At 48.2% G+C, this 14,013-nt stretch overlaps 1 protein-coding gene across 3 annotated transcripts in view; it reads right to left on the bottom strand.

Annotated features, from left to right (window-relative positions):
* The window catches only part of TBXAS1 (thromboxane A synthase 1), a 168,439-nt gene that overhangs the window by 63,214 nt on the left and 91,212 nt on the right, over positions 1 to 14,013 (bottom strand). For all 3 annotated transcript variants that reach the window (XR_006601425.1, XM_004741650.3, XM_045063056.1), the window contains exon 6: positions 6,360 to 6,476. Coding sequence is in view for 2 of the 3 variants with exons in the window: in XM_004741650.3 (XP_004741707.1) it covers positions 6,360 to 6,476 (117 nt within the window). In the remaining variant the exon portion in view is untranslated. The remainder of the gene's footprint in view (positions 1 to 6,359; positions 6,477 to 14,013) is intronic.

Below are 14,013 nucleotides of genomic sequence, written 5' to 3'. Positions count from 1 at the left end.
AGAACTCACCCCAACGAGGAGGAGGCTGCCGGTGTTGCCAGGCAACAGCCAAGCTGGGAGGCACATTTAGATGCTCATTTAGATTTAAGCAGTGGTAAGTCAGAGTGACACTATGATTCTGGCAAAGGAAAGCCAAATTATAACCCAGGATGGGGTACCCGGGATGAGGAGTGTGTTTTCTTTTAAATGCAAATGGAAAAGGAACATTTTAACCAGAATTTAAACAGTCCATCATTATACCGATTTTAATTAGGAGGTTAGGTGTCAGTGGAATACAACTGTGTCGAAGGATAATGGTCTCTTGCTGCTAGATAAATACCCAGACATTCTGGAAAATGGGCAACTGGTCAGGCAGAGACAATGTATTTTTGGACGCCACAGTATTTATTAGCACAGCCGCACTTGGTTGTAATGACTTCCATTTTTACTGTTTGGAAGGATTAAGAAATAAAAGCAAATATTAAAAATAGACCGCTGGAGGCTCTTGCAGCCGAGAGAGAGCTGCTTGCTGCAACAAGCGGGTTCTGTTCTAGAAGCCCTCGTGCACGATCATCTGAAGAGCGCACAGTGAAAATGCCAAGGCCAAGCCAAACCGTGATGAAGACTGTAATCCTGCAAAGACTTTTGCCCTGAAATGATCGCAGCTATGCATTTACTCATAAGCTGGCTATATCAACTTAAATTTTTTAAAATTGTAGTCATTCTGGAGTAATATGTCTTCTCCAAGGCAGGAAAGGCCTAGAGGGAATAATAACCACATCTGCCGCCGCCTTTAAGATTCATGCATTATTGACTGTGCCTTCCTGACAGGAAACATCTGGATGAAAGTGAAAAATTAGGCAGAGCGCTGGATTCTTGGCGACTGTGAGAGATACCAGCCTTCCCTGTCAGTCTGGTTTCTCTTTAACGGAGTCCCTATGCACAGAGATACGATTGGCTCTTTTCCTGTTGAGTGACGTACCCAGCCAGGCTCCGACTGTCCTGGGTGAAGCTTCCAGCTCTCCTGTATCTGCTCAGGGGGGTCACCATCAGCTTAGTGACGTGTGTGAATGAGGACATACCCATCCCTTCTACGGTGCTTTGAGGACTGAGAAGACACCAGCCATCATATTGGGTAGATCCTACCCCTGCCCCCACCACACAAATTGTGTCCCCCATGGACTTTACCACCAAAGTCACAGTGCCCTGTGGCCTCATTTCTCCCACTAGCTGGCTTTGACGTTAATGACCTGTGTTTTCATCTACTAAGAACCTATTTGAGCCCAGAACAAACAAGGTTAAACAGACTGCTTCACTGCAAACTCTCCCAACCCATTAATATGCTAAGGTACATCGCAAATCTCTCAGAAGGTGGTTGTCAGGGGCACCTGGGTGGCTCAGTTGGTTAAGTGTCTGACTTTAGCTCAGGTCCTGATCTCAGGGTCCTGGGATTAAGTCCCGTGTCAGGTTCCCCACTCAACAGGGTCTGCTTGTCCCTCTCTCTCTGCCCCTCCTCCTGCTCATGCTTTCTCTCTCTCTCTCTCTCTCTCTCTCTCTTTCTCTCTAAAATAAGTTAATTAAATAAAAAAGATGGTTGGCAATATTTTATGGAATTGTATGACTATGGTCCTTTCAATCCTCAATGATTTTAAATCCTTCTCCTTGGTAGTAATTCATAGTTTTTAAAGTTCATTATCCTAGTTTGATGTATTCTTCTTGGGTGTATTATTTTATTCTTGGTTACACTGCAAGTTAGCTGCCACTTTTGTGTTGACTTATGTAGTCTTAGATGAGTCTTAGAAGCTTATTCTAACTGACTTAATCTTATAAAATCAGAAGAGCTTAGAGGAATTTACAGATGTGTAGATTGCACGGTATGCTCCCTCTTTTGGATGAATGATAAAATTTAAAAATAAAATTAGTGCTAACATGGGTCCCCAGGGAATCCCCATTATTTATATTTTACCCTCAGAGAAGAATTAATTTAACTCCAGTTTCATTTCCTAAAATTAAATCTATTTGCTTTCTGACCCATAATAAAGTTTTACACACCCCAGGGTTACTCATTAGTAGTCTTTGGTAGAGAATCTAGCATAAGACTCTAAAAATCTCCATAAATCTACTGGTTCCCCTTTTTAAAAAATTAATCTCTTAGGGTGTGGGGTGAACACTCTGGCAGGTCAACTGGGCAAAATATTTCCTAATTAAGAAAAAAAAAAATCCATTGTTTTCTCAGCGATGCTCAGCAGTCCTGTAATATAAACCTCAGTAGCTTGGCTGTCATGAGACTACGACTGTGGGAGCCTCTTTTTCTGGAATCAGGAGTGCAGCAACCAAATTTTCACCAGGGCTGTATCTTTCTAAGTCATCCCTAAACTGAAGCCAAAAGATCAGTTTTATTTTAAATAAAACACGGCTTTGTGATTTAATGCTGATTTTAAAGTAAATTTTGAGCATTGCTGACCAAGGCTGCCCAACAGGAGGATAAAGTCGGCGCCATCTTGACAGTTTGGATATTAATGACACAGGATATTCCAGACACAGGAGAGGGCACAGACTGCCAAAGTGTTAATGGAAACAAGTTGCCGAATGTTCCAAGGGAAAACAAATGTTTATTTCAAGAATAAATTCAGCAAGGAATGGAGAGATTGACATTTCAAAGCTATTTCAGGGAGAACGGACTCAGGTGTCCATAATTAAGTGGAGAGTAGGCTCGGGTCTGTTGTCCGAGCTTCTCTTGTCATCTCTGCCTCCTCCCCTCCGGGTCCCTGTGTGTCCCACTCTCCTCTATGTCCCTGGGATCTGCTTTTTCTGTTTCCGCATGTATATACCTATGACTCTTCAAAGAGAAGGTCAACAATGTGCCTCATGCCCTTACTTAACTTTTCCTTGATAAAATCATTCCCTTTTTTTCTTTTATCTTAGCCTTAACATTTATCTTTCAGTAGAGAGCTTCTTGGTTCTTTGATTCCCCATCCATCCATCCATCTGGCCGTCCGTCCGCCCATCTGGTCATCACTGAGTGCGCATTATCTGCCTATCGCCATGCAGTTAACGATAGAGAAAAGAGGAGTAGGGTAGGTGGGCTGTTAGCCCACAGTCATGCTACAGAGAAGAATAGAGTGGGGGGTGGAGAGCGTTCTGGGGGCCCAGCTCCTATAAGTCTGGGGAAGCCCCTGGCATTTGATGGTCAGGCAAGGGACCAAGAGGAAGACACACCAATGCTTTCCACTCGCTCTTACCAGAATTATAGCAGGAAACTTGGAAAACATCTAGGTTTTTCACCCATAGAAGTTCTCATTCTGTAGGTCTTAGAATTATGTATTTTAACAAAGATTCTAGGTGATTCTGGTGTAGCCCTGGGTTGCACAGGGTTTGAGAACCAGTGACCTAGGGAGCAAAGGCCATTGGGAGGTTAAAGACTAAGGAAGCATCCAGAAACCTAGAGGGTCACTTGGGCTGGGGGAGGAGGTAGTCCGAGGCACTAAGACTGGCTCACCCTGCCCTCCCTTCCTCCTCCCCTCTACCCATCTTCCTCAGGATAGCAACTACCCCCTTGTCACAGCCTTCACCCTGTCTACACTTTGGTGCAGAGTGACGCTCTGTGCTCAGAATCCCAAACCTTGCCCTTCAGATTCCCAGGAAGCTGCCTGTGGAATGAGGAAAGCTCTTTGCTCTCCCAAGCATGTTTGACTTCCAAGACTACTGTCTCAAAAGGGCTTCAGAAAGCCTGATATGCGCGCGGGTCAAAGCTGAGCATGGACCTCCTTGTTCTGAAAGGCATCCCCTGCTTCCTTCTGAAGCAACACACACCACCGATTCTGGGCAGGAAGGAAGATCCCAGGGGACATGATCTGTAGAGCGCAACACGCACAGACATTGCTTTAATGTTTGAAAATATTATTCTTGTCACACAGTTCTTTGGGCTGGCGAGCCTTTCTACCCAAGCAACGTTTAACACCTTTGGCTGCTCCTTCCTCCCTGATACACATTTCCCTTCCATTCTCCTGGACTTCTGTTGCAGCCTGGTCCTCCTGAGTCATACTTGTAGGTCTCTCCTCTGTCCCTCACTTGAATATGGCTCTCACCACCACCCGCTGGGTGTGATCTCGCCATGTCTGTGTTTTTGGCCACCATCTTTCCTGCCCTCCTTTCTTGAGCTCCTGATCTGCAGTCAGCTACTTCCTTACACATCTCTTGGATGCTGCCCAAGAACCTCAAACTCACCCAGTCTAAATGCTCCAGAGGTGGGGAGAAAGGTGACCGTCGCTGCCACAGGAATAGTATCCTTGCTAATGGAAACGCCAAGAATTCAAATTCAACTATATTGAGTGGAAAGATGTTTCACTAGGGTTAAGTTTATGGTAGTCTATGTTAAGTAATTAAGTAGACCTAAAGCAAGACCCAGGGAATCTGGTCTATGAAACGTCTCGCTACTTCCCCTTCCCACTCCCCTGCTCCTGCTGCCTCTCTCACATCATCTATGACCCTTAACCCACCCCCCACCCAAATGGGTACCTTAGTGCAATGAACCATTTGGAGGAACTCTTTTTTTTTTTTTTCCAATGGATCCAAAGCATTTTCTTTTTCTGGTTCAGATAGGAGAAAATGCTTTGGATCCTAGGAGCACTGAATTTCTCTGAGAAACGACATTCTCTCCATTTCTGGAGTATACCCTATAAAGTGCTAAAGAAATCTAGACCTTGAAAAAAGATCCAGATTTATTAAGAAACATAGCTCAAATCTGTCAAGAAAACTTTTTCCCGTTCTTGCTTCCCTTTAAAAAACCAGCTACACTTCCTCAATTTCTTTTTGATAAGTGATGAGATTCTGTGTCTGTGGTGCTGCCCACAAGTCACTGTTTACTCATGAGTCAAGAATTTTGATGCAACATGTTGGAGCTAGCCATGTCAAGCTTCGGTTTACCTAACTTCTCTTCCCCTCCCCTCCTTTCGGTTACCTCAACATTTTAGTGACTGTGGTAATAAAGGTGACACTTCCCCCAACCTTGTTTGGGTGGTCTCCCTACCGCTCTGCAATTTTTAAAGAAGCAGGCCCATCCTTGGAACAGATGGTCCCCTGAAGTGTCCATAGGTGACCCAGTGAAGCGAGGAGCCAGGCCTGTGGCTCCAGCTGAAGTGAGGCCTCCCCTCCTGGCAGAGATGGGTTAGGATGTTGGCTGTGCCACTTACGAGCTATGTGACATGGAGCGCGTTACTTAGTCCCTCTGTGCCTCAGTTTCCTTATCTGTGCTATGAGGGTGATCCTGATGCTATGGACCTCACAGGGATGTGGTAGAGATGGTGTGGTGGGACAGAGGGGAAGCCCTCAGCGTGCTGCCTGGCACAGATAAGAGCTTGTTTCCGCTGGTCCTATAAACTGAGCTCACCCCCCGCCACCAATACCAAAACCTCACTGACCGTGGGCAGGATCAGTGGTTTCTGAGCGTGTTTTATTGGACGGGATTAATTATGAAGCACGGGACCTCTCCTCTTCTGGGGAGCTTCCTGGGATTTGTAGGTCTTAAACGGGACCGGATGGGTGAGCATCTTGAGTTAAGAGTAGCCTTCGCTTCACTTCCTGAGCTGAAGACAGACCCTGGCTCTGAGCCCAGGCTTTCTGGAACAGTTAGACAGGGAGCGGCTCTGGAAGGACACTTGCCCTGGAGTTGCCCGGATACTTGGGACTCTGAGTTAGTCCCTGAGCCCTTCTGATGTGAAGTGCTCGATCCCCCAAATTCTTGCAGAATTTAGGCCAAACACCAAAGCCGAACTTACAGGTGTGAAGATCAGGTGTGACAGATCTTGGCCCAGAGGCAGGACCAAGGGCCGGAAGGAAAGAGCGGGGCCCCTCCCCTGCGACCTGAAGCCATCTCTTCCCCTCTGCGGACTGGAGCCGCAGCTCACCCTCGTTTCTAGCTGCTCTGTTTCCTCCCTGTGTAAAACATGCTTCACCTGGGAGCTTGGTAGAGATGTAGGATCTCAGCCCATCCCCCACCCCCAGACCTGCTGAATCGGACTCTGCATTTTGACAAGATTCCCAGGCGATCCGTCAGACCTAGAAGGATGAGAGGCATGTCTCCCATTTCCTCCTGGGTGGCCCCAATGTGCCTGGGGCCATCCCAGGACCTCGCAGGTGTGCCAGACACGCTTGGAGACTCACAGTTGCTTCATGGCCACTGGAGATGTGGGGCCTGGGGAAGTGGACCTCACTCCAGCGCTCTCCCCTGGGCTTTTTTTGTCCTAGGGAGGTCTGATGGCCCCTGTGGGCAGGGCATTTTAATGTCCTGCTTGGACAAGGGGCACCCCAGGAACCCGCTCTCCATCACAATTGGGAGAGAAGAAACGGTAAGGGGCGAGTCCGCATTCCTTGCAGCGTACCTCATCCAGCCTGTCAGGACTGAAGGACGAAGTCAGGACACTTCTGACCTCTTCCCATCTTGTGTCGCGTAAAAACAGGACACTGTCCATCACCGGTTTGGACTCCAAACCGGACACCTGAGAGAGACAAGCAGAGGATTAGGACACGAGGGAGCGAAAGCCACGTTGGTGACAGTACAGGTCAATGAGAAAGACTCTGGTTAAAGCCCACGAGTGACCCACAAACTAGGACGCGGGGGAAGCATGTGAAGACTCAAGGATAATGGTCCAGAGATTCATGGTGAGGGCGTGTGCGCAGCCGCCGGGTAGGCTCTTCTGACCCATGTCTACCCTCTTACAGTGCCACAGAGTAACTCAGCAGCTTCTGTGGACAAGGAGCGAGGTCTATGAAGTTTCCTGGGTTTCAGCGAGGGTTCCCTGAGGCCCAAACAGCGGGCTTCATGGAGATGGGCTTGTCTTTCCTAGGATTGAGTTTCAGGTCTAAACATGGTGGCGGAGGGTTTTGTGTGGCAGGATTGGTTAGGCCGGGCCAGGAGATGACAGACTCATGTCTCTGGATCTTTGGGGACATGCTGTGTGGAGGGGGAGAGAATGTGGGGAGTGGGGGGGGGGGCGGGTCAGGGAAAAACAAGAGAATCTTTGAGAAGCATGTCCCAACAGAGCTGCTTCTAAGAGAACTCCTATCCCTGTGTTTCTGGGTTCTTCTTGTCATTCATTTTTCTCATTCAGCCAACTTTTGTTGTGTCTCGTATGCAAAGAGTTGGCTACACAGTGTCTAATAGGGAAGGCACTGCCTGGCCTTCAAGGAGCTGACGGTCTCTTGGGGATGCAGACGGAGACCTCTGCACTAACCAATATGTGTGTTAGAAATAGAGCCGGTGAGAGAATGATAGGCCCAGCTTGCCAGGAAGGCTGCTCTGAGGAGATAGATTCGAGCTGAGTCTGAAAGCGCCCAAACACGAGGACGCCTCACCCTTCTCCCCATCCTGTTCCATCTTGAAACCAGCTACTCCAACCGGGTCATCAAAATTGGGGTCCCTCAAGCTGGTTGGCACACCCCCAGACCCAGGGCAGTGGGGTACAGGAAGGCAGGGGGACTGGAAGACCCAGCACTCTAGGTAGCTCTTGTGATGGACATGTTCACTGTGTCTTTTCACTGTTGTATAGCTGAAATATGAAGCCAGCTGTCATAATTCAAAAGCCTGGTAAAAACTCGTGTTTAGAGGAAAATTATAATTTTCAGATAAAATATGAACATTCAAAATAAGCTATAAAACATAACTTCAAAGTATCTAGGGGAGATTTAATTATATGGTGGAATGAAGCTGCAGAGGTATTTTTCTGCAAAGAAATCCCTCTCCCTACTTAGAAGGAAATTCTTTAGGAGTGCCGTGGTCACTGTACAGAATCGTACTTTTACGGGATTTGGGGAACATGACCCATTTGTTTGGGTTCCAGAGTCAAAGGAGGAAGTGGTACATTGTGTGAATTTGCATATTGGCAAGCACCCAGTCCTGGGCCATGCTACGTGTAATAAAGCATTTGGCTCCAAGGAGAGCTGGGTGGTGTTTTATAGGGTTCTGACAGAACAGAATATATTAGAGGTAAGAGTCGTGGTTGATGGGATCTTGCATCTGTCCTTTAGAACTAAGGGTTGGATCCACGAGATTTTTTTAGTCTGGCACCCAGAGGACAAATCTAATCTTGCACGTAATATGTCAGCGCTGTCCTCAGCTCACTCCCTCACCAGCCTGCCACGCCAGCGCTGTCCTCTCAGCCTACAGCCGAATTCTCCGTTTGGTGATGGGACATTTCGGGGCATTGGTCAGAGTCATGATTTCGTTTCGAGAGATGACTCTAAGAGGGAGGGGGGCCAACAGGTCCCTTCAGAGGAGGGTGAGGGGAGACTTGGACAGATTTTGGAAGGTGAAGCTGGAAAGTGGAGACTTGGGAGATCAGAGGGTGGTGCTTAGGATGCACTGAAACAATACTTCCTGAACTGTGCAAGAGTCTGTGGAAAAGGGGATTAAGGTTGTTTCAGTGACCCTGAGGGGTGGAAATGGCTTCTATCGTGGAGGCTGCGGGGAAAATTCCAGCTCATCCAAAGAAGAACTTCTGAACAGTCGCACGTCAGAATTGTCCCAAGATAAAATAACCTGTGGTGAGTGATGAGGCCCCATTCCTGGTGACTGTAGTCCCTTTGGGGGAAATTCTACGCCAGAGGCTTGAGCGTCCAGGGAGGATTGGTCTAAATGACCCTTAAGGACTCCTCTAATCCTGAGGCTCTATCTCCAGGGGACCGCTGCAGGAATGTTGGTTTTCACACAAGTATATATATACTTTCCGACTGTGGCAAAATACACACAATGTAAAACTGACCATCATAACCGTCTCTAAGCGTACAGTGTATTCACGCTGTCAACCATCTCCACCGTCTGTCCACAGAACGCTTTTCCTCTTACACAACTGAAATTCTGTGCCTTTGGAGCACTGACTTCCCTGGCCTTGTTTCCCCATAGTAACTGTTTCCCCAGCCTCACCCAGCCCTGTTTCCCCATAATAACTGACTCCCTTTACTGACTGATGCCCACGAGCCTCAGGAAGGAAGAGCCAGAGAAACAGGGCTTTCTAGACTCCCATCTGTCCGCCCAGCCCTGTCTCCTGAGTCTCGGTGCAGGTCCCTCCAATCAGCCCTCAGCCAGGGGGTTTCCAGACTCCAGGCCACAACCAGCCATGAAATCAAGATAGTGGATGGCAAGCAGCATTTTATGAAAGTCGAGGGAAATAAGGAGTCGAACAGGGTAGAAGATACTCTGAGGAGTGTTTCACAAAGTAAAAATAAGTATTTGGTTTTCAAGGTAGGGGTGTGTGTGTGTGTGTGTGTGAAAGAGAGCACGCACATGTGAGAGTGTGATAGAGTGTGTGTGTGTACTCTGTGTCATGATGTGAAGTGTGTTTTCACACAGTCAAAAAATTTTCAAAAAAGCCTACGCTAACCTAAACCCCCTAAAACTGGGAGTTGTCCCCCCTCCCTCAGCTAAAATCCAGCCAGTTGCAGAGTTACCACACTGCCGCCCTTTACTGAGCACCTACTATGTGCCGGGTGGGATGCTAGCACTGAAACTATCCGGGCAAAGAATGGAATCCTTGCCCTCGAAGGAGCTCACAGTTGACTTGGAGGCTGGGAATGGGGTGCTTTACAACCAGTGTCTGTTGATCTCAAAGCTAACGAAGTGCTTTGAGAATCGTCTTGGGGTGATTCTCCAGAAATGAGGAAAACACCGTCTTGGCAAGCAGCAGTGGTTCAGTAGTGGCCTCGTGGCTCCCCTGAGTTTCCCGCGGACAGTTGAATGTGTTTGTCTTTTCAATTAAGATCTCTTAAAATTGAGTCCAGCTTCTTCTTAAACCAGCTAAGCATAAGCTTTAAGGTTGAAGAATCACAGAATCCCGAGGCACAAGTTATTAAGGAAAACCAACACCTCGTCATTCTGTGTTCCCATGAAGAGAGCATCCCACGCTGGGGGTTGAGCGTGGCTCAAACCCGTGGTTTTCAACTGGTCTGAGGGAGCCACACAACTCTTTCTGGAAAATGCTGCCACATGCATGTAGTGCCTCTTTGCGATGTTGTGATAAAGAATGTTGAGGAGGCCTAATGGAATGTGAAGCTGGAGCCACACGAAAAGAAAAACAACAACGCTTTTTGCGTCCTGGCATCTGCAAGGATGTTGACTTCAGATGCGTACAATCTCTGTGGTGCCTTGGCCAGGCAGTCAACCATTTCCCAACAGCCACGCAGAGCCACAGGCAAACAGAGGGGGGCGCTTCCGAAGACTCTGGAATATGGTTGTAGATCACTGGTCACGAGGCCAGTGTTGCCAACCCGTTCAGTGTAAAGGATGTCAAGTAGGCTACAAAAATAGGAACACCAAAGCGTGCCGTGATCACAAGATGCTGAACCCACCGTTGCAAACTTTTGAATTCTCACACAACCGGGCGCAGATGAGGAAGCTCTATGGTACCACCGGTCTCTCTCTTGCCTGTGTCTGTGAAACCTCTTGCGCGGTCCCATATTATATGAATCAACAAAAGTTCTAGAATTTTCTCACCTGGATAAGCCTGGATAGAATGTTCTCACCTGGATATTCTGGAAAACGTTACTTTCAACCTATGATGATTGCTCTTTGGCTATAAAAACATTTCAACCAAACAGGGCTTACATTTGGTGCTTTGGTATAGCAAAAGTGTTCTGTCCACTGGAGAGTTTTCATCCATTGACTCTTGGCCAGTAGAAAATGATCCTAAGGGACATTCTCTGTTCCTTCACTCTGACTTAGACTGGGACGGGTCTAGGGGGCTGGCTTAGGGGACGTAACCCAGATAGGGCTTCTTCTGCCAACCGGACATCAGCTGGTGGAAGGAAGGGGACCTCTTCTAATTTGGATAGAGTCCTAATGTGGACTCTGCTGGCCTGGCCTGATACAGGGTTCCTAGAATTTTATCCACCAAAGAGGAGGAAACCACAAGCTTGGAACTGTGCTTCTGTGAGCCCCATGCCCCACAGTGTGGGCTCTTCCTGACTGGAAAGAGGGTCCGGGCGTTTGTTAAGTCTTCTGAGGAATGCCTTCAAAAGCTCTCAGCAGTTTCTTGACAGAAGCGGTGTTAAGGAGAGACAGGTACCCCAGATACAGCACCTGTCATGCTTGGCTGGGAGAAGAAATTCTCCTGATGGGCCCGAAGAGGGATGCTTACATCCCAAGCTCAAAATGGCTCTCTGGGATGCTGGCAGGAGACCATGTATTACCCATTGGCACTGACTGTCCCCTGCACTGGGAGCCAAACACACCTGGTAGTTAGCTTGTCTGTGGCTCATACTTGATACAAGAGGAAAGAGGCCCAGAGAAATTGAAAGGACTGGTCCATGTCACTCAGCTAATAAAAGGCAGCAAATCCAGAATCTTATTTTTTATTTTATTTTATTTATTTATTTGAGAGAGAGCATGAGTGAGGAGAAGGGCAGAGAGAGAAGCAGACTCCCCGTGGAGCTGGGAGCCCGATGTGGGACTCCATCCCGGGACCCTGGGATCACGACCTGAGCCGAAGGCAGTCGTCCAACCAACTGAGCCACTCAGGCATCCCGCAAATCCAGAATCTTATTTCATTTCTTTAAATTTAAGCCACGTGCCTTTCACTACACTGCTGGGGCATGACTTGTAAGAAGGTGGGGGAAGATGGGAAGAAACAGGGCGAGATCAAAAGAGATTGTGGTTGGGGCGCCTGGGTGGCTCAGTGGGTTAAAGCCTCTGCCTTTGGCTCAGGTCATGATCCCAGAGTCCTGGGATGGAGCCCCACATCAGGCTCTCTGCTCAGCAGGGAGCCTGCTTCCCACTCTCTCTCTGCCTGCTCCTCTGCCCACTTGTGATCTCTGTCTGTCAAATAAATAAAATCTTAAAAAAAAGAGAGAGAGAGAGAGATTGGGGCAAAGGAGGAGCGTGAGGGTCAGGACTTGGGCACAAGGACTTGACTTCACGAGATGTTCAGGAATATAACCCCTGAGACACCAAAATTGCTTCTGTGGCTTATTTATTATTCTCTCCCCCAAATTCTGGATATTAATCTCCTGGTTTACACATTCATTTCTACTTCCGCTGACACAACAGTTAAGGAAAGGAGGTACAAATACAAGAACAAGATTTTACTTCTCTCTTTTTTGAAAAATGTAAAGATGGCTTCCTGTTGAAGCAAGGGTCCTAGTAAGACATGAACTATGAAATCATTTTCAGCAAGATTTTGGAGTTTTAGAAAGTTCTTCAGGGCACTGAGAGAAGAGAATTTGAGCATCCAAATCAATACCACTTAGCACTATTCCTGCCTTCCTCAGGCTTCGTGATGTACTCAGGGCCTTGAAAAATGTTAAAGTTCACACTTAACCAAGTTGGAAACGTGAAGCTAAGTGCATTTTTACAGACCAAATGCAATTCCCTGGGCCTGGCTTTTTTAGGACCAGCCACGTCCGGACCTGAGAAAAGCCGGTGAAAGGGGAGGCCTACAGGGAGTGAGCGCCTCATCGTGGGTGTCCCTTGGGACCTCCCACGGGCAGCCCATCCCAGGATGAGGTGCTCCTAGCTCAGGCTGGAAGGTTTCCGGCACATATCACAGTGTGTCCTAAAAGGCATGGCATCCTGGTTCAAAACAAGGCTCGGGCAAATAAGGTTGCACACATCTGTTCCTGGTTTTGGCTGTCTGGGTTTTACGTATGAACTTTTGCCTTACTTGCAGCCGTGGACCTATCATGTGCATTGACCCCTTCTTAAGAAAGGCAAAGCTACCAAGTGAAATAGGTCAGTCAAAGAAAGACAGATACCATCTGATTTTAGTCATATGTGCGATTTAAGAAACACGCAATCACATAGGGCACCTGGGTGGCGCAGTGGGTTAAAGCCTCTGCCTTTGGCTCAGGTCATGATCTCAGGGTCCTGGGATTGAGCCCTGCATTGGGCTCTCTGCTCCGTGGAGAGCCTGCTTCCTCCTCTCTCTCTGCCTCTCTGCCTACTTGCGATCTCTCTCTGTCAAATAAATAAATTAAATGTAAGAAAGAAAGAAAGAAAGAAACAAGTGATCACAGGGGAGAAAAAGAGACAAACCAAGAATCAGATTGTTAACTATAGAGAACAGTCTGATGGCCGTCAGAGGGAGCGGGTGGGGGGATGGGGGAAATAGGTGATGGGGACTAAGGAGTGCATTTGGGGCGCCTGGGGGGCTCAGTCGGTTGGGCATCTGATTCTTGATTTGGTCTCAGGTCATGGTCTTGGGGCATGGGATTGAGCCCCACGCTGGGCTCCGCACTCAGAGCGCCATCTCCTTCTCTCCCTCTCCCTCTGACCGTCCTCCCCCTCCCCACGCCCACACACTCTCTCTAAAATCAATCAATCAGGGGCGCCTGGGTGGCTCAGTGCGTTAAAGCCTCTGCTTTCGGCTCAGGTCATGATCTCGGGGTCCTGGGATCGAGTCCCGCATCGGGCTCTCTGCTCGGCAGGGAGCCTCCTTCCCCCTCTCTCTCTCTGCCTGCCTCTCTGCCTCCTTGTGATCTCTTTAAAATAAATCAATCAGACTAGCTCAAAAAAACAAAAACAAAAAAAAAAACCAAAAAAAACCCAAACAATAACAGGAGTGCACTGGCGACGAGCACTAGGTGTTGTTTGAAAGTGCTGGATCACAAAATTGGCCACCTGAAGCTAATATTACACTGTGCGTTAGCTAACAGGAATTTGAATAAAAACTTAAACCCATGAAGCTGAAAACAGCGCTGGAGGTTTGACATTCTCCCAGCGTAAGTCTTACTGCTCGCATTTGAAAGCCTGAATGTTTTCATTTACTCAACATTCTATTTAAGGGAAAGGGGCTCAGAAATTCTAGAGGAGCAAGTCTCCAAAAGCTGTCAGCAGGGAGGTACCAGCTGCAGGTGTCAGGGACTAAACCCGCCAAGTCTCCTCCAACTCCCTCCCCCACCCTGCCCCCGCCGCCGCCGCCACCCCACCTCTGCGGGCACAGCAGGCAGGTCCCCAGGCCCCAGCCCTGGTGGCCCGCTCCACCTGCAGCCCTGGCCGGAGCTTTCTGTGCTGATGAGCTCTGCAATGAGCCCACGGGTCCTGTGGAA

Source organism: Mustela putorius, unplaced genomic scaffold (assembly GCF_011764305.1).
Source record: "Mustela putorius furo isolate JIRA1106 unplaced genomic scaffold, ASM1176430v1.1 tig00003845_pilon_pilon_pilon, whole genome shotgun sequence".
Taxonomy (NCBI): Eukaryota; Metazoa; Chordata; class Mammalia; order Carnivora; family Mustelidae; genus Mustela; species Mustela putorius.
The sequence above is the reverse complement of the archived record's forward strand: the minus strand, read 5'-3'. Positions and strand labels throughout refer to the sequence as shown.